This window comes from Nesoenas mayeri (assembly GCF_963082525.1).
Source record: "Nesoenas mayeri genome assembly, chromosome: 20".
Taxonomy (NCBI): domain Eukaryota; kingdom Metazoa; phylum Chordata; class Aves; order Columbiformes; family Columbidae; genus Nesoenas; species Nesoenas mayeri.
In genome coordinates this window covers 1,985,729-2,009,463 of record NC_137569.1, presented here as the reverse complement: position 1 = coordinate 2,009,463, position 23,735 = coordinate 1,985,729, and the positions used below count along the sequence as shown (strand labels likewise).

The 23,735-nt window shown below is 42.4% G+C and overlaps 1 protein-coding gene across 7 annotated transcripts in view; it reads left to right on the top strand.

Annotated features, from left to right (window-relative positions):
- The first annotated feature begins 12,714 nt into the window (after positions 1–12,714).
- Positions 12,715–23,735, top strand: part of USP32 (ubiquitin specific peptidase 32) — a 52,423-nt gene continuing 41,402 nt past the window's right edge. For all 7 annotated transcript variants that reach the window (XR_013923092.1, XM_080357022.1, XM_080357023.1 and 4 more), the window contains exon 1: positions 12,715–12,845. Coding sequence is in view for 6 of the 7 variants with exons in the window: in XM_080357022.1 (XP_080213148.1) it covers positions 12,788–12,845 (58 nt within the window). In the remaining variant the exon portion in view is untranslated. The remainder of the gene's footprint in view (positions 12,846–23,735) is intronic.

Sequence of the window (23,735 nt, the reverse complement as noted above, 5' to 3'; positions counted from 1 at the left end):
AAGAGAAATAAAGAGGGTTCAGCACAAGCTTTCACACGCGTTGGCAGCTAGATTAAAAGCCATTTAGGAGCTCTAGGGACATAGCCAGTTGTTAGCATAGGCATAACCCATATTTGCATGGCCATATCTGTGTCCTTGTGAGATTACAGCTTCCTCGGAGCATGTGACTGCAGCATGGAGTGGCTCTCCTGGTTTATCATGTGTACACTTCAGTGTTTTGGAGGATGGAGAAGGCCTTGAGTTCCCCTTGAAAATCCCAGTCTTTGTTCTTCTACCTTTTTGTGTACGCTGCACTCGGAGTTCAGCAACAGTCATAAATACACAAGCAGGAGATATTGATGGACTTCCCTGGCCTGCATTCTTCTGAGGTTCTCATTGTATTTAGGAGTTGTCCATTAACCTGGTTTGCAGTGGAGCAGTGATCTTAGTAGTCTTCTCTGGCATTACTTGGTAAGGTAGCGGAGCAGACTAGACAGCTGAGGCTGCAAAAAGCCTTTTTTCACTGTTGAGCTGTATGATAACACTGAAAGCTGTGCTCTGACTACTGAAGCTGCAAGCATTCCCTTTTTTATTTCTTTGGCAGCACTGAGTCAGATCGCAGTTCATCTTGCTCATCATGTAGGTCTTGTGGACGAATGCACTCCTGCGAGATCAGGCATGAGACGTGCCTTTGAGTCCTCAGAAGACTGTGGTTGTATCGCTTCCTTCTGCCCCTTTGGAAGATAACATTACTTTCTACTTTGAAGCCTATCATGCCAGAAGATGGCATGACCCAGACCACGTATTATGTAAATCTATCAGATTATATTACCTACTTAAGGGCAGGAATCCATTGAAACAACATTCTAATTGGATGGGGAAAAGTCAGGAGTACAAACAGATTATGCACCTCATATTTCTCCCCGTGAAGGAAAGGGAGCTTGAGTGCCAGTCAAACACGCTGTACTGTAACAGTGCACCTTAGGGAAAACTTTTCCTTTTCCCTTGACAGCTATTTTGTGGATATTAATTTCTACTATTTGAGTTGTCTTTTAGTCTTCCAGGAGCTGTGCAAGTGCAAACATTAACCAACTTCTCTAGTACAGCAGCTCTTCCAGTACAAGAGTAGGCATGTAGCCAAAAAGGAAACAGTTGTGAAGATGCTCTGCTTATGCTGCTCTTTGTTATTTGCTGGTTTAGGCAGATTTAGCATGAAAGACACGTCTGATGTGATGAGTCAGGTTGCATATAATATATGCAGGCATCTGATGCAATATTTATTTACTGGTAGGTCACAGGGAAGGAGAGCTGATAAAGACAGATAAACATACAGGTATTTTACATTGTACTTAAACCAACTGCATCTACATGTGGTTAGTTAAAGACCGAACAGCGTTGCCAGATGTATTGCAATGTAATACTAAATAGGAATGGTAATGAGGAATGTTTTTCAGTAACTTGTTCCTACCAGGAGAGCGGTGAACGCTTCATTTGGTAGAGTGATTAATGATACTGAGCACAACTGCTCAGACTGTAGGGGCGGAGGCTTTGCTAATTGGATTTGGAAATTCCTTTCCTGGTGCTTAAGGAAGATGAAAACTTTCACAGCCAACTGGAAACCCATCTTCTCCCTGCAGTTGGGTGCCAATAAATACAGCTCAAGTTAATAAATCTTGTACCAAAGGAAGAGATCTGAAAGAGAATTTGGACCTAGTTATTGTTTTGATGTGGCATTATTAGAGGCAACCTCATATACCAGAGGAGTCCCTTTTTGCTAAGTGTTGGGAGTTGCTCATTTAATCACTTGTTTGAACTAATGTGGTAAAGAACACAAATACAATTTGTGAGCTGTGGTGTGTAGAAGCCACAAATACATCTGCATCAATTCCATGCAGTTAATCTCTTACAAAATCAGATGTGATCCAAGTATTCCCATACTGGAAGACCCAGCTAGCCAAACCTTCCATGATGCTCGAAGCTCCTAGTGACCAGTCTTCTGTGCTGGACACCTCGTTGTCAGTAGGTGGATCCTGAGGTGTTTTGTCATTATTGTACACTTCAGCAGGTTTGTAGATGTTTGTCTTTTATATTTTCAGCCAGCTGTTAGTAGCTTATTAATGATGTTTTCTAATGCCATATATTTAATCTGCTCGAAGTCCTCAGGAACTGAAAGAGCATTATCAGCTTCCTCCATACTTTACAATTTGCAGCCTGGGAGAAACAAGAGAGTTAAGGGCTGTCCTTCTTATTGTGCTTCAGAATTTTGCAGGTTTTGATGTCAACTGAAATAGGCCGGGAGGGCAGAGTGCCAGCCCCCTTGCTCACAGCGCTGTGCCAGGGAGACGTAGCGAGGAGCTTGCGGGTCTCTTTCTGTTTGTGCCTTGGGCGTGCTGTGAGCCCTCCGCAGCACACAGCTGCTCTCCCAAGAGATGTGTTTTCCTCTCGTTGCAACGGAGAGCAATAAAATCATTTAAAAAATCATAAAATAATAAAAACCGGAAAGGAATAAAAAGGGATTTTCCTCTCTTTGCAACGAGGAGAAATAAAATAATAAAATAAATCATAAAAACTGAAGAAGAATAAAAAAGGACTTTCCTCTCTTCGCAACAGAGAAATAAAATGTCAGGCCACCAGAAGGGGTTCTCCTGTCCTGCTTTTTATTCCCAGCCTTGAGGCTTTTCTCTGAACAACTCAATGGGGAAAAATTTCTGCTGCGTTGTATCTGTGTACATGAACAAGATGGAAAATAACAACTGGTCGGAGCGATTGGGGCTCAAGCCAGGAGGCTGTTTGCATCAGGTCTCTCCCCTCTCTGAGTCATGGCAGCCTCCATTCCACAGCCTCCCTTTATGGCAGAGGCTCGCAAATCTGTATCTGCTCTCAGGTTTTGATATCTGCCTCTAGTGGTCTTGTTCTCTGCACGGGAGTGTCAGCACGGCTGCGATTCCCAGGGCGGTCGGTGCGGCTGGGCTGGCTGCCCGCTGGCACGCAGCGTGCGGAGGCTTCGGGGCGCGTGATGCGTGCCAGGGTTGCAAGAGGTAACGAAGGTCAGGCTGCTGGGAGCATTCACGTCTCATCCCTCTTGTCACCAATGCCCTTTTCATGCATATCCCACCTTGTGTTTCCTGCCTTTCTTCTAGTCCTGTATGTGACCCTGTATGCAAGAAGGGCGGCTAATGCTTGGAGTATTTTTAAATTTCCACTTAACACTTAGTTCGTTTCATGGATTTTTCCAGAGGAAGTCAGGTTTGGGGGTATTTTTATTTTGGTTTTACTTAACAAAAAATAAAAAGGCAAGGAAATTCCCCTCCAGCCTACAGAATGTAGCTATCAAGACAAGTGGCTTGTTTTCTTAAAGCATTGAACACCCTGTTATGCTTTGAAATAATAAAACCAAAAAAGGGCAGCCTTCTTTATGTGGTGGGTTTCGGTCTCTTGTATTGATAGTGCAGTGGGGTAGCTGTAGTGAAACGTGGGCTCTGCTGAGATAGGAAGGAAAAAAAACCCCAGTGCCTGCCATTTAGTTTCTGCGATGTTCTGATTCCCTCCTACCAGCCTGAAAATGCTAAACGTGATCCTTTGTCTGGCATATGGGGATTTGGCGAATTGTTGCTAATTAAGGCAGTTGTGCTATCTAGCTTAACTGGCTTAAATAATATATTAAGTGCTTTTATGATCTTCCACAACACGCTGGAACACAAAGAGGTGCATTTTATGCTGTTTATACTTTATGGCAGGCGGAACTTATATAACCTTAATCTGCAGAGAAAAAATTGGTTTTGATGATTTATTGCTCGTGCAATTCACAGCCAGGGCTCTAGATAAGATCTGCTGTGCGAGGTGCCGTGCAGATGTGGGGCACACACACCTCTGTTGGAGAAGGTGGAGTTCAAGCGCAGGGAAAGAGGGTGTGGGTGGCTACAGGGGACAGTGGGGCTGAACAACTCGGGATGCCAGGCAAGGGTCTCGGGCAGCACCGGCCAAAGCGCTGTGGAGTTTTCGTAGCGCTGATGGCGAAGGCAAAAAGTGCAGGATCTGGAAGGGGAAGGGAAGTCATGATGTAACTTATTTAGGGGATGCATCTATTCTTTTAATTAAAACTTACTATGAAATTAGGAACAGGTTACTAAGCATCATGTTTAGATGCAGGAGTATTTGAAGGTCTAGATTAGTGTTTCTCCAGAAAAAAAGACAAAAGGCATTATGTCCTGCTCACAAATCCTTTTTGACACCCCCCCCCTTTATTTTTTTAACAGTAATTGTGTTAACCATCTGATTCCATTGAAATTCCAGTGTGTCTTGCCTCTAAGTCTAAATTTTCCTGCTATCTGCTATTGTACTTAATGTTTAAACAAAATGTGAGAAGATCATGCTGTGAATGCCTTGTTGCTGGATCTAGTGTGATAAATAATTATGGAGTGAGTGAGCAATGCTAGCCAGAGGTTCAAAGAACCTGGTAAGACACATGTTGGGGGGGGGGGGGGGGGCCTAAAACACAAAGGGAATTAGTGATAATAGTGAGAAGATTGGTACATTCTGACCTATAATTTGGTTTAGTTTGACATAGTGGTCTGTAAAATTGCAAGGACTGTTAGAATGTGCTAGTAATTTAGCAGTATTTTACCTATTTGGAAATAAAGCATTGTGCAGGCTCTATACCTTAGGAAAGGAAAATAGTTTTTTTGTCTGGTTTTGCTTGTGAGTAGCTTGAAATAGGGAGGTGAGAAACTTGTGTCGAATTTTGAAGTATAATTTTGCAATTAAAAGACTGAGGAGAAAGTGTGATCTGAAGACCTTCGGTTTCCTAGCTGTGACATAAAATTAACAGCTATCTTCATTCTCATTCTATTTTAATATTCCTGCAGAGAAGCGAGCAAAAAGAACTCCCTGGGCTGGCTTCAGTGAAATGGAGGAACTGTTACTTAGACAATCACAGGGTATGGGCTGGGAAAGGGGTGATTTTGGTTGGTATTAGCTAGCTAATGTTTGCACAATGCTTTGGATGTTATAAAGTGATATGTATCTAATGCTAAAAATTGAGAGGTGCTCTCTGGGAGACAGGAAACACTGTTTAAAGGTATTTTCTGATTAGCTACGTGGAAAATTTCAAGGTCATACCTGCAGCAGCTTGCAGGGATGCACAGCTGGTACCTCATCACTAAAACCAGCAGAATCTCAACTGGAAGGCTGTTAGTTAACTGTGTGGGTAAAAATAGAAGGATAAAAAGTGGAAGAAAGAGCCGGGAAGTGATAAGAGAAAGAAAAACGAGAGGAGGAACTCTTGCCCATCATCAGGGTGTCAAAGTGCTTTATAACAACTTCAAATTGCTCCCTCCCTTGAATGTACCAATTTCCTTTTTCAAGCTGCAACAATCTGGCAACCTTCAGCTACTCTGAACTTCTATTGCTAAGAATCTGCTGAAGAGTCTACTCAATATTCCAGGCCTAATTTTTATTACTGTAGCTGAAAGGAGCTGCCAGGCCAAAAGCTCTTATAGGAGTAGCTGGGCTTCTAACCAAAGGGAGACAATGCCAAAGGCTTGTATGGATCATTTAACAGTATGTTTTATGTAATAAAACCACATGCAAATACTTAATATAGTAGGAAAAATTTTGGTTAACCTCCAATGTGTTACCTTGCTGCATGGGTGCAATCAATCCACAAAAATGACAAGGTGTAACGTTGAAGCAGCTATTTGTCCAGCGGCGATATGTCACGTTTGGTTTTGAGAGTCCACCATAAGACATCAACCACTGCTGCGTGTTCAGCTGCAATGACAACTAAACAATCTGGTCATCTGCATCCTGTTGTGGCTTAGCGCTGTGTTTGGGGAGCGAGGTGTGATGTGTTGGTTTGAGCAGATGGCCAGCCATCCGACTCTGTTGCCTTCTTGGCTTGATTAGCAGCTCTTCGTTGACTCGGGGCAGATTACAGGCAGGGAACCAACTCAGTGCACTTCGTAAAGAACTTTAATATCCTTAATCACTATCATTAGACCATAAAGGTCTGTCATTTTGACTTTTTTTTTTACCCCATCTGTAGAGAGTCTGGAGTGTCTTTGGCTCAAACAGGGGGGTGTAACTTTTGGATTATGATCAATGGTAGTGTGTGTGTACATATTTGTATATGCAGTTGCCTAGAGTTCTTTCACTACCTGTGCTGGGAAAGCACTGGACTGAGACATCAGTCTGCTGGCGAGGTCATGCAGGCTGGCAGGTTTCTGTTTGGTGATGTCCTTTGTTCAGTGTTGGAATCATGCAAAACCTTAATTAGCAGATAAGATGCTTTGACTTCCCTTTCCAAGATCTGAAACGGAATTAACGAAAGTGCAAGGACGTGCCAAATGACATGATGGTACTGGATCCATGGTTTTTGTTTTACTCCGCTGTCCTGCTGTTTTGAGATGTGCTTTCCGTTGTATCAGCTGCTGGCAAAACGTTCATGAAGTTGTGACATGTTTTATGCTTTGGTATTGCTTTTTCTATACACAACAATCAAACAGCTAAGATGCTGGAGACCCTATGTGCAGCAGCTGTTTCGCTGAGAAGAAAGCAGCTCTTTCTTTGAAAGGGAAAGTTGCCCCGTTGTGCCACAGTGGTGAGCCGCTGCCTGCTGGGCGCTGGCTTTGCTCTTGCGCTCTGGGGGCGATGCGAGCATCCTCTTTCTACAGTGCAATTTGGACTTTTCTGGAATGGGGTAAACATTAGTCACTTCTTGCAAAGCCACTCCTTTCTTTTGATCTTCTGTTATTAATTATTTGCACTTCCTCTTGTCACAACATCTCTTTTTATTTTTTGCTGAGGATAGAACCGCAGCCATTCCGACGACACAGTGGTTTGCTGTCTACAAGAGAGTACAAAATTGCTTTTATCAAACATATTTCTTTTCCCATTGTTTCCTGATGACAGATACTACTCTTAATTTACACAGCGACAACATTTTGAAATGGGAGATCTATGTTCCCACCAGTTTTTGTCACGTTGATAAATCGTAGCGTGTCTCACTTTCTGAATGACATGCTTATGGATTTAGGTCTGCCTTTTTTTTTTGGTGACAGTTTTTCAGTGCCAGCAGCAGACTTGCCAAATCTCATCTGTTCCTTCAGCGTTCACTCCAACAGGCTGATTAATTCTATCACACTTTTCCCTATGTAAAGCATAATCAAACAGGTTGACAGAAAATTGGGAAGGATGTGATATTTATAAAAATTTCTGATTTGTTACACTTTGTGACTTTCATTAGTTGTGGCACCTTTTTTCTTCTGGGTTGGAGAAACGTCAGCAAAGGCTGCCAGGGGGAAAAATAAGGTTTTTTACTGGTCTTTGTGGGCCTCAAGTGTGAGGGAAGGGAAACTTCACTTAAGAGAAGATCAAGACTGGAAGGTGCCTTGTGGTGTTTTCTTCTGTGTGTTTCACAGGCAACTGCAGTAAAAGTGGGGGATCAACTACCCACAAATCTTAAAATAGTTACGAGTGTGGGTGACGTATCTCATTTTCTTTGGTTGTGTAGATAATGCTATTAATAACATGATCTGAAATTACACATTAAGTAGTAATACGAGCAGCAGCTCTGCGTGGCTATAAACCTGTCACGAACGCTCGGAATGAAAACACCAAGAGGGAAGTGGCTCAGCAAAAGAATGGATTAATTGTCTTATAAAGGGGTGGCAAAATTAAGAAGAGGTAGCCCACAGCCCAAATAAGGCCTGTGGGGTGCTTCCAGTTCTCTCGCTGTCTGTTCCTGTGGAGAACTGGTAACTGCTGCCCAAACCCCTCTTCCTGTTTCAGCTACAACCTGATCCACAGGTGTGGTGTTTGCCACAGGTGGGTGTGGAGAGCAGGGCTGCTGGCACTGCTGCCTGTCACCTCCAGGCTGGGCTGTCACTGGAGCTCAGCCCTTTGGGGCAGAGGGACACGCTGTGCTCTCCTGTCTCCCCACTCTGCTCCTATGGCACCAACTCACCAGGAAAGAGGAAGGCGTGAAGTGTCTGTGCTGCTGGGAAGGGGCAGGGGCCGGTTGTCAGGCCAGGGCTGAAGGGCCTGCGCTCATACGGAAAATAAGGGGGAAAAATACAAATCCTCTCAGTCTGAGAGTCCCTCTGCTATATCACACTGCAACCCTGGTGAGTGCTGCATTCATTAACACATCCCTTCAACAAGAGGGATGATTACTGGGTTTGCAGAAATCCTGCTTGAGTATTCGTGGTTAAAAAATAAACACAAAATGTATTAAAAATAGGGTGTGCATTCCTAAGAATGTGAAGACTTCATTTTCTTATCTGATGCTGCTAGTTACAATGAGCTTATTAAAAGCCTATTCTATAAGTATTATATGTTTTCTTCTCTTTTTCTTTTCTTTTTTTTTTTTTTTTTTTTTAATTCACCTTTGATCCTAAAAGCCGCGACCTTTACCCCTGCAATGTTCTGCTACAAAGTTCATGCTGGCAATGGTGTGGGAGTGCTGCTTATATGGTGACAATGTGACACAGGAGGGTCCTGGTAAGAATCCCTTTGTGGTTTTGTTTTGTAACGTTTTGTTTTGGTTTTTTACCTCTAGTTCGAAGAAGTCTGTAGCAAAATGTCATCCTCTGACTACAATTCTAAACTGCTTGTTTCCTAGAAAATGTAGGATGTGATAACAGTTGCAATTTGCATATGTAGTTCTGTTGTTCTTCATGGAAACCTTTTGCATTTTCCCCTCTCCCTCACTCTGATAACATCAAAATTAGATTGGCAGATAATGATTCGAGGTATTTTTTTTCATTTATCGGTTCATTATAATTAGAAAGATATGAAATAGTTTAGCTCTGAATGCTGCGGCTTGGTATCTCTCCCACCTTCTGCTCTTTCCAAATATTTGCGCTGAACTCTGCTGCCTTCCGCTCCGGACTGTCTGCGAAGCAGCGAGGGGAAGAGGTGTCTGCTGTTTGTACAGTGTGTGTCAAATCCTCACTGGTGGCAATAAATGCAAATTACAGATGGTAATCAGCTCTCATAGTCCTTCACCAAGTTTCCCTCCAGCCTGGGCGGTGAAGATAGTTCTGTTAGCTGTGTCTGTGGTGGAGATTTGGGATCTATGTTTCAAAAACACATGAATGTCTTCAAAAGAATAAATCCTAGTGCAGTGAGTAGGATTCGTCTGACCAGAATCCATTAAATGCAATCACAAATTCTACTCTTATATTTCTGCTCTGCAATCATTTGAGAAAATGGAGTTTTCTACATGCTTCTAGTGTGGGTCTGTAGTTTTATTTGGGTTAATGGATTGGTTTGTTTGTTTTTAATAAGAATTTAATTTTTTGGGGGGTGTTAAATGCCTTGGGTGGACCTCCCCTCCCTGTCTCCAGTTAGATAGATTTGCATATATAGCACTTTTCTACTAGAAGAGAGTAGCTCAGTTCATCTAATACAAGTCTAAATTCACTATATCTTAATTTGATTTACCTTTGACATAACATTTAAATAGTAGCAACATCTATAAACTTCTGCTCCCCAATAAGGCTTCATTAAAAACTCACTGCCAGATCTAATCCGTGGTTAGCACACAAAGTCTTATCTCTAGGTTGCTGCTTCAATGCCTTTGAGAACATGCTTAATTTAATCTGAACAAAGACACTGCCATCGTTAGCCTCCACTCTGATTTTCCAATCTAGAATATCTTTGTTATTAAATTTGGTGCAAGCCATGGAGCATACAATGCATCAAGTAAATTATTTTAAAGGACTCTTCAAACAAAAATTCTACTGCTTGTTAGACATCATTTATATCTCTGGGACATGAAAGAGATGTCAATTTAGTTTGGATTTTTAAAAATGTCATACAAAAATGCAGTATCATTCTAAACAGCTAGCTGTGAAAAGGAGCAAGCTTTAAGGTATTACATATATTTAACCATTTTTGGAAAGAGCATTTTTAAACATGGGAGTTGTTAACCGTCATCATTAACCACCATGAGGAAGGATCTCCTCACTAGGTGTTTCTGCTTCCTCATTTGCATCAAACACCGATCAGCTGTTTGTGACTCTACTCTTAAGCTGGGATGGTGGCAGGACCTGACTTGTAATTATAATTTTTAGGCATTGTTTTTTATGATTTAGCAAGTAAACCAGTTGTTATTATAACCTCTGTACCACCGAATAATCTCTGCTGCCTGAGAACAGGGTTTGTTTATGCTACAAGTAGAGATTCTGTCAAGACATAACAGATAAAAATGGAATAGATTTTCAAAGTGTTGGTGAGGCCTTAGCTGAAAATGGAATAACAGCCTGGTTATCCATACTCGAGAAAGTGTTCTGGAACTGGCATAGAGGGATTCTGCTCAGAATTGGTGGAATAATTTGCTTCTTTAGAGTGGGGTAGGTGGAAGAGCTCAATTTGTTGAGTTTTTTTTTGAAAGCTGAAAAGAGGCAGAGGGGTTTCTATAAAATACAGATAGGGATGCTGGTAATTCTTCCATGTTGCAACATGGAATGGAATAGATGCAGAACAGCAGTTATAAACTGTGGTGGCTGCAATTGCATGAGAGGTTCCTTCACTCCTCTATGTGTAGGTGAAACAGGCCTGGGAGTCTAATGTCAGCTCTGTGGTGAGTCTTGTTATTGGAGTTTTGTTCCTGCTGTTTAATAATATAACTTACTGAAAGTAAGAGACTTAAGGGAGGTGAGTCAAGGATAAACAGACATGGAAAAATTGGTGTGAAAACTAGAAGAAATCAGTGTATAGCAGTCTTACAACACCATCAGCGTTGCTTCCTGCTCTAATTGCTTTTTGTAACTGCTCTGCTAGTTTGGGTCTTGCTGTATCCCAGTGCAGCTCGTTCCAAGCAAAATGGGACTCTCTGTTGTTATCTTTGTAATTCAGAGGAGCAACCAAAACATTTAAAGATTATTACTAGACATAAAGTCACACAGGAATTACCCCAGTGAAGTCAGGAATTAAACACGTCTCCTCGGCTGCGAGTTAATACTTCTAAAAAGCGATCCACCACAAATGGAGCATGCCACAAGGAATGCCATTGTTAGGAGTTGGAACACTTCATTTAATCACAAGATAAACTGACTTCTCCAGCTGTTTGTTACTGTCAACTTATCTTTTGATCGACGTGTTGCTGTGTTTGTTGAATTCCTTCAAATATTTTAAAGAGTTTATATTGTATCTAAATTGAAAGCTGTTTGAGTGAGAGACTATATCAAGAGGAGATATGTAAAGGTAGCATGGGAACAAGGGGATATAAGGGAGCTTATCTTCAAAAAATAAGTATGTAACAAGTGGCTGGTGGGTGAAGTATAGTTCAAACAATTTCATTTATGTTCTTTTTAAAAAGCACTTAAGATGCCCCTCATCCCCACAGCCTATATTCCAGAGGTAAAAGGTCCTTTGTGGCAATTTTATGCTTGAGTGTAATAGTTATTCTCTTAGATTCATGACAAAGAATATAAGCAATTCAGATGATGGCAGAAAAATGTAAGGAGGCTTTACAAAGCTTCATTCTTTGTAGTGTCTCTGCACTTGAGTAGTGTTAGATGAGGAGAAATCTGTCCTTCAAGCTGCTTCTCTGTAAGCAGCATTCCTAGCTTTACATATTGGAGATGAAATTTGTTTGGAATGTTTGCTATAAAAATACCTACGGGTGAACTTACATCAGTGAGCAAGTAACTTCGGCTTGACCTTTCTCCAGCTCTGATGTGGTAAGATCATTCAGCATGGAAACTGTAACTGAGGGAGTGACTTGCAACTGGTGTTTTCACGGGCTTTGTCTCTGTGCAGGAACAATCCTTGGAACGAGCTGCCCTTGGAAATCAATGTTTTCTTTCAAAGTCCTTATTTTCTGCTTGGGAGTGACCCAGGGTATGTTACCAGCCTTCATGTTGTAACAAAAGATGTTTTGGAAATCATCCCATTCTGTATGAGTATTGGAGTGAATACCAAAAGCAAACATGCCGAGGAACAGTGAAGGGCAGACGTATTTTTGATCCTTTTACAATTCACCCTGTGTCTTTCTTTCAGACAAAGCCATTTTAATGGAACGGGAGCTTCCTACTGTCCCCCCATGCCTGCAGTGCTTCTCCTGGGAGGCGTTTCTGAGGAGCCGCGGTCCCTGGAGGTATGAGGGGCTCAAGGGCTGAGCGCAGGGTGCCCAGGGAGCACTTCCATAGGGGCAAGAGGCCTTTTTGCCCCGGGAACCGTCGAAGCGTGTGCTCGGTGGATGCGTGTGCACACTTGGAAAGTGCTGAGTGTCGTGAGTGCCGGATTTTGAAGCGTGTGGGCAGGTGGGAGGGAGCTCTTCCTCACAGGCCATTCCTCCCTGTAGCCGGGCAAGGCCTGGCATCTTTCTAGCCCCAGTGCCCCTCGCTATCCCGGGAGAAGGGCGCCGGTGCTCGGTGTCGGTGTCAGACCCGCTCCCGCCAGCCGCCCCTTCCCCGGCAGCGCCTGAGGGGCGGGAGCGGCCGCGCGCCGGCGCTTTTGGCGGGCCGCCAGGGGGAGGCGGGGCGGGGCGGGGCCGCGTCATGTGACGCGAGGCGGGAGGGTGGAGACTCCGGCGCGCGCCGTCCGTTAGGAGGCGCCAAGGGCGGTGGCGCCGGCTCGTAACCGCCCCGCCCCCGTCACGTGACGCGGCGGGCGGGTTCCCTCACGTGACCGCCATGGAGGCGGTGGCGGGGACGCTGAGCGGCCGCCTCCTCCCCCCGGCCGGCCCGGCCCGCCCCGCCTCCCCCCGCCCGCGCCCTGTGCTCCGGAGTCGCTAGCGGCGCAGCCCGGGCTCCGCGGCGCCGAGCCGGCCGGCGGGGGAGGCCATGGACTGAGGGGCATCATGGGCGCCAAGGAGTCCCGCATCGGCTTCCTCAGCTACGACGAGGCCCTGCGACGAGGTGAGAGGGGGGGTTGCGGCGGGGGCGGGCGGGGGCGGCGGGAAAGGGGGGGCCCCGCTCTGCCCCTGTCAGCATGCGGCGCGGCGAGGCGGCGTCTGGCGGCTCTTCGCACCACCATGACAGACCCCAGCGCGGAGGCACTTGCGCCGTTCGTCTCCCTCGGGCTCCTTCCCCGCCCCCTTCCCCCCCACCCCCCCTTATTTATTTATTTATCTCCCCTATTTAATAATGGAGCCTGGGCAGCAGCCGCGGGGAGGATCTCCTCTCCCTGGTCTCCTCCCCGCCTTGGCAGCGGCCGCCCGTGGCCCTCGGTGGTGCCGGCCGGCCGGCAGCGCGGCGGGAAGGGCGGGGGAAGGGGCACCCGGCGGGCGCTGCCGCCACCAGAGCCGCCCGCCGCCCGCAGCCCCGGCCGTGCCGTTGCCCGGGGCTTTGCCGGCTCTCCTGGCAGCCCGATGTGACAGTCCTGGCCGCGCTGCTCCTGTCCCCGCGCTGTCACATCCCCCGGCTCCTCATGTTTACTTGCTGCTGGCCCTGACAGGGAGCACGCGTCTGCGGCTCCAGCTTGAAAGATGGATGTAGCTTGCGTGGTTTATTATATATGTCGCCGGTTTAGTCCGTTTCTAGATTCCTACTGGAGAATTTAAAGAGGAACTAGCGAAGGGAAAACATAAACAAGCGAAGCGCTGAATGCTTGCAGCTGCAGGGCTCCAAGGAGACGGGTGAGCTGCACCCTGCCAGCTACCTTGCTCTAGAACTGATATCCAAGTCCAAGGACAAAGAGGCACAGTAATTTTCAGCAGTAAATGGTTTGCAGGGAGGGCAGTTTTCCTGATTGTTGGTCTGTTGTGGACTCGTGTGTTGTAGGACAGACTGTTAAAGCAGTTCACCTGTTTGATATTTAAAGCATTGATAACATTCAGAAGCTCAAAGCGATACATGGCTGCTCTGTTTCTGCTTACATCTGAGAAGCGTGTAATGATTGATAAGGGAAAACTGGGAAGAAATATTGAGCGTTAATTGAAGGAGAAACAAATTAACATGAAATGGTATTTTTATTAAATATTTTTTAAATTTTTTTTAATGATAGAGCCTCCCAGGGATGCCATGTCAGATAAGAAATGGAGCAACATTCTGTCAAGCAGAAGAACCAAACATGTGATTCAAACTCGCTTTCGTTAAAAATTTTAAACATAACTGCCTTGAAGAATTTCACTTCTAGTGAAAGTAGAGAAAGTCTTTGAAAGCAACAGTGTTTATCGTTTTAGAAGAGCTGGATCCATACGTGTAACTTGGTAGAGGTGTGAAGTTGAATATAACAGGAAGTATTTAAAATAAGCTCTTTGGTGTAAAATACATTCATCTGGTCAAGATGTATATTCCAAAGTTCATAAAGAAGAAGAAACAGATGTTTTGAATTCTGATGTTAGATTCAAACTCATATACTGCTTCAAAATCCAAGAAGTTGATCTGGATGTTTCATAATTAAAAGTTTGCTTGACATAAAAATAACAATAATTTTTTTAAAGTTATTTAAAATGTTTCTTGTTTCTTGCACAGCAAATGTAATATTTTTCTTTGATGTTATTCTATTTGTATGAGGCATTCAATACTGTTTTTCTGTAGGAGAACAGAAAGGTTGTTTTAGGCTTTCTAATATAAATGGATGTTTTGCTAAATAACTACACTGCTTACTTAACCAGTGAAGGATTGTATGTATAAAACAGGCTAGTTATCAAAACATTATTTGTTAGGCCATTCTTACTTGCAGGGAACCATGCTGGTACTCGTGGCATTTCTGTGAACACAAGCAGCGATAATGGATAAACATAAACATTAAAAAAAAAAAGCTAAATATATTTATGTCTAGTTAGATCTGCCTTCTCTAACATTGTGTCATTAGATGCTGAGAAGGTTTTATATTAGGTGATACTGTACATATTCCTCAACTATGGATTCTTCATATGTAATCAATAGCGGTTATCTGTACTTGTAGAAATAGTAATCATTCAGAATGTCGTGGTCATATTTTTGAAACACTAGTTTTAATTTCAGTTGTTCAGAATATCTAGAAAAATGCAGTGGGTGCTGCTGGTTCTGTAGGCTTCAGAAAAGAAGGCTGACTTTCGAGCTGGGAATGGCTGCAGTTTTATTTATTGCAGTTCCATTTTGGGAGTAACCAAAGGTTGGGAAGGTGAGGATAGTTTTTGTGGTTAAGCACTCACAATATAAATAACTGTCGCTAAAATATAACTTCTATTCAAGGAGGTGAAAATGCGAGAGCAGTCTCGTGTTAATGGCCTTTTTCACTCAAGAGCATGAGACAGAACTGCAGTTTTTTAGTGTTTTTTCCCTGCTGGTTGGCACAGCCAGCTGACTGCGCTGGGGATGACGTGGCCCTGTGAACGGGCATGTTGAAATTGTCTGTGTCCACCAGAGCAGGCCACGCTGAGTCTTGTTAATCTCCCTTTTTCCCTCATGCCCTGTAAAACCTGTGTCCGGTTGTGTAGTTTGGGGCTGAAAAGTACAGGATGCTATTTTAGATGTCTCTTATCTCGTTACGAAGATTGCCAAATTATAGCCATCTTATTTATAGTAGCCAGGGATGCTACTTTGCCTATTGCCGTGGAGCAGGGTTGGTTCTGAACTTGTGGTGAGAGCTCTCTGTGACCCTGTGCTCCTCCTTCTGAGGACGGCTGCTTTGAGAGGAGGTGAAATTCATGGGCAGGTCCTTATGGATGAAGTAAAAGAAGCACTTTATTCCAAACTGGGCATATGATGTTGGTTATTTTGTAAAACTAAGTTTGTGACGGCATAAACTAGTAATGTGGATCTTAAATTCATTGGTTTTTTTCTTACCCTAAGCTCCAAGAGCAGTTGCCTCCTGTACTGTCAGTCTGTCCATCCCGCTGCCTGGCTGCTCGTTCTGAGCACTGCCCAGGGTTAGGCCTTGCTGTATGCCAAGGCTCTAGAGCCTGCTTTATCTTGTTCTGCTGGCAGCCTTGACATTGACTCCTTAGAGAGCTGTCTTTGGGCCAATAAAACTTCATAAAAGGAGGAACTTTCTATTACTGTTGTATTAGCTCCAGCACAGTAGCTCCTGTGTTATGCTGTGTTGTGTGTAGAATATTTTAATAAGGATTCCCCAGGAAAGAGGTGGCTACGTGGTATTGACAGCCAATTTATTTAGATCCCCAAGGACTGTATTTTCCAGTGATTGTTCATGTGTTCTGCTTAAGCAACTTTTAGAATATAATCACAGACTGAGCATAAATTTATTAAGGCACTTGAAAATGATGAGATTATAGAACCTACAGTCAAAGTTTCTATGAATGCTACTTAGAGCAGGTCATGCTAACTCAGACCATTTTCACCTTATGTATGCTAAATATTTAGTCAGGTAGCCACTTAAACGAAAGAGGTGTCAGTGAATAATGGACCTGTCAAATTTGTGTGATAGAGAAAGGCGGAGTTTTCTCTCTGCTTAAAGCACAGTGAATTTTTGTTACGTGTTTGCTGGGATGGCGGAAGGGGAAACTGCCACAGCATCAGTGTGACCAGCGAGTGTACTGTTTGGAGAAATGAGGGCTGCCGATAGATCCATTTCATTGTGGATTGTTTTGTGCACAATGATGTCTGAGAAAAAGAGGAACAACAAAAATACTGTATTTTAAAAAAAAATGTACCTGTGATTAAAACACCAGCTAATAATGAAGCAAAACCTGCAGATGTATCAATTTCACAGGATTTGCCTCTGGAGAGGTCATGAAATAGTAGTTTTTGAAGACAGTTTTCTGTACATCTCAAAGATGCTACGAATTACAGAACAACAAGCCTGTCAAAGCAATGAAAACCCATTTTAATCCACTAAAAGGTTAGTTAGTATGCTTTCCAGCAAAGACTAATGTGATGTGATGGACAGGGGATAAATCTTGCTAATGACCTTTTGTGTCTTGATTGAATTTGAAAAATAGCTACATTTGTTTTATTTAAATCAAGGCATATATATTTGATGTCTGATCATTAACATCCTCAAGCGTACAGATGTAATAAATCTGACAAACGAATGATGGAAAACCTGTGCAAATATGCAATCATCTATTTGAGGTTGTCTTGGTCTCTACCTGGTGACAAAATCCATGGGCTCAGCCCTTGAGCCCATACCAGACTACTTTTTATTATGCCAGAATATGAAATTAACTTTTTAAATCTCAGATGCATTTTTAGGAAAAATGTTCAGGGAGCCATTTTACTGGTTTATTCTCCTCTTTCTGTATCCCACAAAGGCAGTTGCTCTGCTTTTTTTTCTCTCATATCTGAAAACCAGTGCTTGAACAACACCATAGGTAGGTGAACGTTCTTCAGTATATGTTGTTTTCTAGAAGCATAAACCCATGCCCTTCTGTTTAAGAAGCTTTGATTTTTGAGACGCATGTGATGTAAATACTTAAATCTCTCTCAGCCTTCCTTTTTTTTTTTAGCTATCAGAATGAATAGAATCCACTGTTGAGACGGTCTAGATCATACAGCGAGACTTGTTCTGTCAGCCAGTATGTGATGGCTGTAGGGCTCTGTCATATGATGAAAGCAGGTATGAATGCCATAGCTTCATACTTCCTGTTTATAGATCCGTAGAGCTGCAAGGAGCCACTCAAACTCACCGAGCAGTAATTATTTCACAACTTTGGCATTCGGTTCTGGTGCTTGTTTTGGGAGGATACCTTGGTAGTCTCTGCTGAATGTGTACTACAATTCACCAGTGGCTTGGGGAATTGTACTACAGCTTCCACGAACTGATGAAAAGAGGCTGTTCTTAGAAGAGAGGTTGTTTAGCTGGAATTTTTCATGTGCTAAGTTGCAGTGACCACTTTCTCTTCTTGTACTTCAGGTTCCAAGTTTAGAGAAGTGTACTCAGTGGTTTTCAGCCTCTTCTTATAACTGCCCAAGTTATTTCCTATTGGAAATGAGGAACATTTGTATAGTGAACTTGTCAACTAACAGTAAGTTTCCTTTCCTGAGATGCCTTTTGTGGTCTTTCGAAGTTCCTTACAAAATACCAGTTGAAAAACGTACAAATTAGAGGAAAACGTTGCCTTCTGCTTAGTGCTGTGGTTCTGAGGGAGCTAATTGCATACCTTTTAGTAGATTTTTACTAATTCTTAGATGGTTCCCAAGACCAAGCATGGCAGTAACTTGGTAAGTAGGTGTTCAGATGTTGGACGTGTTGGTTGTGCTCATGGATGTAAGTGTTAAAAGAGGATTTAAGAATGCAGGCATTTCAGAAACAAGAAACAGTTGAACATATTAAAGCAAAAAGCCCTCAAAACCTTGAAATATGACTCAATAAATGTTGGGGGGCCTTCTGGTTTCTCACTTCAGCAGGTGAATTGTGTCTCTAAATAACAGTACTCTCATAATATTAGGTGCATTTTTATCCTGTCGTTGTGTTCCTAGAGACTTAAATCAAAGTGGTCAGGAAAGCTGCCAAATGAGCGTAAATAGATAATATCATTCCAGCCTTGTTATATTTCATTACATTTTTCCCCGCCCAACTCTCCAGCCTGTCCAGATCTCTGATGGCAGCACAGCTTCCAGTGTCAGCCACTCCTCCCAGCTTGGTGTCATCAGCAAACTTGCTGATAGTACACTCTATTCCCTTGTCCAAATCGTTGATGAATATATTGAATAATACAGGCCCCAGCACTGCCCCCTGAGGCACTGCACTAGATCCAGGCCTCAACTGGGCTGTGCCCCATTGACCACGACTCTCTGGCTTCTTCCTTTCAGCCAATTCAGTCCACCTCACCACCCGCTCATCCAGACCGCACTCCCTCAGTTTAGCTGTGAGGATGCTGTGGGAGACTGTGTCAAACGCCTTACTCCAGTGAACATGGCTTGTTCTTGTATTTTAATCAATAAAATCAGTTATTTTCATGGTCAATTCTTTCTAATCAGGTTCTAGTTTTCACTCTGGTAACAGCAGGCCTTTCTTTTTGTGTGTGTGTGTTTAATATACATGCCCAGAGACAGTTGTTGAACTTTCATCCTTAGAGGTTTCCAAGACCTGCCTGGACAAAGGCCCCCGCGGGCTGGTTTGAGTGCCGTGTTGACCCAGTTCCAAGCACAAGGCTGAACTAGGTGACCTCCTGAGATACTTTCCAACCTGATAGTTCCCGTGAAATATTTCTGTTTGTCTTGAATTTTGTAAAGCCTTGTTTTTGTGAAATATAATGTCAGAGTTCTAAATCTACCTGACAGTGTCCTACAGAGAAATTAAAATAAGACAAAAATAGAAACTAGGAAGCTTTTCAAAAGGATATGAAGCATCTCTAATGAAATATGAAAGAAAAGAAAAAAAGAAGGGGCTCCTTGAGTCCTGTTGTACTTGACCTGTGACAGTATCAGGCTTTCTGGCTGCTGGCACTATGGGAGAAATGAGTAAAATAACTCTTACCCCCTTCCTTCTGCTCAAAGGGAAGCCAGCCTCCTGTCTCATTGCATAAAATAAGTACGGTATTCATCTCTTTAGTACTCAAAAAAATGAAATCACATTCAAAAAACTGGGCCTGCGAAGGGATGACAAGATTTGTGAGACTGAACAAGAGCATTAGCAAGTAATGTGATTAGGTGAGGCGTGATATGTCTATTTAATTGTATAAATTAAGATTATTGCATAACTGCTGCTTTGTGATAGGACTGATTATGATTTTTCTGTGTTTGAAAAAAACTGGTGCTACTAATGTCTGCCAGTTTTAACATGACAGACTATCTTCTGAAAATTGAGTGTATTTGTGGTCAGATTGTGAATACATACAGTAGTCCTAAACAATTCAGTACGTGTAGAGTGCCAGGTAGGTCTAATGAGTTGTGTGTCCTGGAGCTCTTATCCCTGGCATCTGTATGGCTTAGCTACTTATTATTTTTACAATAATCCCGACCTCTTTTGGTCCAAGAAGAAATTCCAAATACAAATATTGTTCATAATAGAACTCATGATGTCCTAGTGTAAGTTACTGTACAGGAAAGTTCTGGAGGTTAATTTTAAATAAGACTTTCCATTTTAAAAGCGAGTTATTTCTTAATTTGTTCTATTGCTTGGAGTGATTGCTTTTTCTTTAAGTTATACTTAGTCTGAATGACTGTGAATGCCCATGTGATATTTGCTGTATTGAAGAACTACAAAAAGCAACTTTAACATTTAATTTTCCTATGAAAAGGTCATTTACATAATGACGCAATGAAGCCTTTGGGCAAAGATGAATGTAGAAGAAAAATCCATTAAGGTAGATTTTGCTTAAGAGTTTGAAAGGGCCTAATTCACAAAACTTTGAATACTATATTATTTCTAGCGCTTACTAGAATAAAAAGTACCCTGCTAGCCTAAAGAGTGGCAAAATCCTAATGCATATTCTCTTTAATGATTTCTTCAGGGACATTTTACTTCTGTTAGTGATGACTGTGTCTATATAGCCTTGGTGTTTTCAGTTTAGCTGTGTGATAATGCTTAGCATTTCTTTTTTACATAATGAATTTGAACACCTATGAGAAGTGTGTTTGTGGGGTTTTTTTGGTGAGCTTGTGTTTACAGCTGAGCGGGGTTGACATCCTTCTTATAAGTGGGATCATGTTTGGAATGAGCGCATCTCTTTTAACTGCTGTTTTATTAAGCTGGTGTAAAAGCACTTCTGGACTTCTGATTCTTAATCAGTATAAGCTGGGTTCAGGTCTTGGTTTGAAACAAAATGTGTCTGTGTCTTGTTTTTGTAGTGGTTCACCCAATCTCTTTAAAAACTGATGCGAGTTATAATCAATCACAGCATTTTTTTCTGTGGGGACCGTTAAGTCATTCATTATAATGACAATGAAAAAAAAGTCCTTCATTATCTTAGTGTAATACTGACATGTGGCTGAGTTCTAGGAGATAGAGATGTGTGTTTCTTGGCTAAATAATCTAATAGTTTAAAAAAATTACTTTAAAAAATACGCTAACGTTTGCAACAAGGCCTTTATTTGGTTTTGAGGCAAAATAGGAAATGCCTGAGAGAGGCTTGGATGAATGATAAAGCTGTTTGTAATGACCAGGGTTTCTTTCCCATTATCTACATGAAATGGCGAAAGCACTGAAATAGTTACTTGAATCATTCCGTGTGCTGAAGTGATTAGCTGTCACAGGTAGGGTGACCTGGCGTATCAAGTGACATGCCGTGATCTCTCGGGTGTTTAAATCCTCCTCTCCCTTCTCCTTTTAGCCCATCACAACACATAACAGCCTCTCCTCTACTCTTGCATGGAGATGTGCTGCTGGGGCTGACAACGTTGTGCTTACCACAGGGTGTACTGGGAGCAAAACCAGGACCCCTTTTCTGGAGCAGTATTCATAAGATGCACAGGTGGATGAGTTTACCATTGTGCTAATGTGGAATGCACCGCAAACCGTCCCGAGATTCTGCGACAAGGATGCTGCTCGAACTCACTGGACTATCCTTTGAAGCTCTTTTGCTTAGTTTGAAGTCTCAATTGGACCCAGAAGTTACGAGAGGCAATGTCAGCAGGCCAAAACAAGAGATAATTGCATTCTGCATAAAAATGTATTCTTCATCCTTTAAAACTAAAACCCATTACAAGCCCTTTTGAATTTTTCCTCATTAGCTGTGTTTTTTATTCACATTGTGTCTATCTTTTTGTTGGCTGATCTTTCAGTTGTCACCTACTCGTACAATTTAATTCCATGTAAAGTATTTAATATAGAATGTATACTTACATTCCTTTTGTGTTTTGAATTGATATTCCTTATCTTAATTTGTAGTGATAATGGAAATGCTCAGGTTTTGTCCTCTGGCAGACTGCTTTGGCAGCGAGTCATGAACTGAAATACTTTAACAGGTATATGCTACTGTCTCAGTGGAACTCCACAAATGATCATAAGTCTCATTAAGTTGGATTTTTTGACAGCTGTTTGAAATGATCAATTTTACGCATTAGTTTGGAATGTTGTTCTTTTAAAATTCTGAAACCCTGAAGGAAAAAATTGTGGAAGAAACTCAGAAGCCAGAGCAGAACAGGAAGTACCCAATTTAATAAGTCTGGGATGTGGAGAAAAAGAACTGAAAGTATCGGGATAGTAATTATGAGAACTTCAGTTTTGCAGATTAGATTTGTTCTAAAAATGAACTTGAATATGGCATCATGAGTCTATTCTGGGCTGAAGAAGCACTTCCTTTCAATCCATGTTTCTGACTGGTAGGTGTTACCAGAAACTACATCTTATTCTGCACTGGAAATTTCCTAGTCTTTTCTAGATGGCTTTTACCACGTTTTCCCAGCAATGTGTTGCAGTTAAACCCTAGATTTTAGTTTATAAATTGGAAAAGTGGATTTGCACTCCCCATTGCTGAGGCAGTATTACCTTTAGAAAAGTCAGCAGCAGCACTTGGCACAGTCAGAAGAGCATGCACTGTATTCTGGGGAGGGTGGTTACCGAGGTTCTTATCAGTGGAAAACTCATATAAGAACTTTTTGGTCTCTATTTTCCAATCTTGGACCTAACCACATGATTTTTCTTTTCCTAGACTGTATTTTTTAAATTAAAGAACAATGCATAGTATAGCTGCAAGATGGCTTATGCTCTGTGTTTAAAACCATGTAAACCGTGCACCTCTGCTCTGACCCATGAGTGTCTTCTCCTGGGTCCCCAAGAACCGATTCGGAGCATCCAGTGCAGGAACAGCACCTTCTATTGGAAGAAGCTGTAAATGGTCTGACAGGGGCCTGTGGCCACAAAGGTGACACCCTGTGATTAACGAGAGCTAGAAATGGCTTTATTGAGTCACTGGGGATGAGTTTACCAGTTCTTGAATGGATAGCAGTAGTTACTTCTGTCTCTAATATTGCAGTTTATTGCACTTAAATTCATGGCCGTATGTATGATAAATGTTACTTTAATTCTTAGGTTCCTGAATTTTCAGTTTCTTCCAGGTTTCTTTGGTAGCTCATAGGTTTGGACTGGGAAGCGTATAAAACCAAGCTCCTTCTATTCCTGAGGATGGAAGATACAGCCAATAACACTGAAGTGCTCAGATGGTGGGAGGATTATTTCCCTGTTGGGGCTGTTATGTAGCAATTCCTGTCCACACTGGGCTTGTGGGAAGGGTTGTCACAGAACCTGTGTTGATGGGCTTTGCTTGGAGCAAACATAATGCAAATAGCGATGTGACAGTGTGCGCCCCGGTGGAGAGACTTTACAGATGGATGAAACAGGCTAATAATGCTTAATGGCATTCTTTTTGAGAGTGGTAACTGTGAGAAGTAAGCTCTTTGAAGATTAAAAGCATCACATAAATGGTAAGTATTCATGTTACAGAAAATTGGCAAATCCTATTGTAATAACTAAATCTTCTTCCGCTCTGCACACACAAGATGTTAAACCTTTGATATGTATTATGGTTAGGTCTAATAGAACCAAGAACAGCTTTATCCCCAGGATGAGCCACTGCTACCAAAAAAACCCCACAAAGAGTAGGTAGGGGGGAAAAATGGATGGAATAATTTGATTTTTAATTTTTTTTTAAACCAGAACTGTGTTGCTGTTATCCTCACATTCCTTTTATTGGTAAATGTCATGTTAACACTGTTAAGTCCTTAGCGAGATGCACTGTGTCATTTGAATGGTGCCATTTTTGAGACTATGTTTATGAAAGGTTCCTTAAGAACAGATTAATTTTTCCATTAGGGGAGGGAGAATTTTTTTATTGTCTTTTAGTGGATTCCTTTTGGCAGGGCTGGCTGGCCGTGGAGCTTGTCTTCTTAGCCATAGCTGGTTCATTTATCTCATTTTGCAGTTTATTCTTCCTATTTGGGGTTGTGCCCAAACGTGCTTTACATTCACTTGCACGT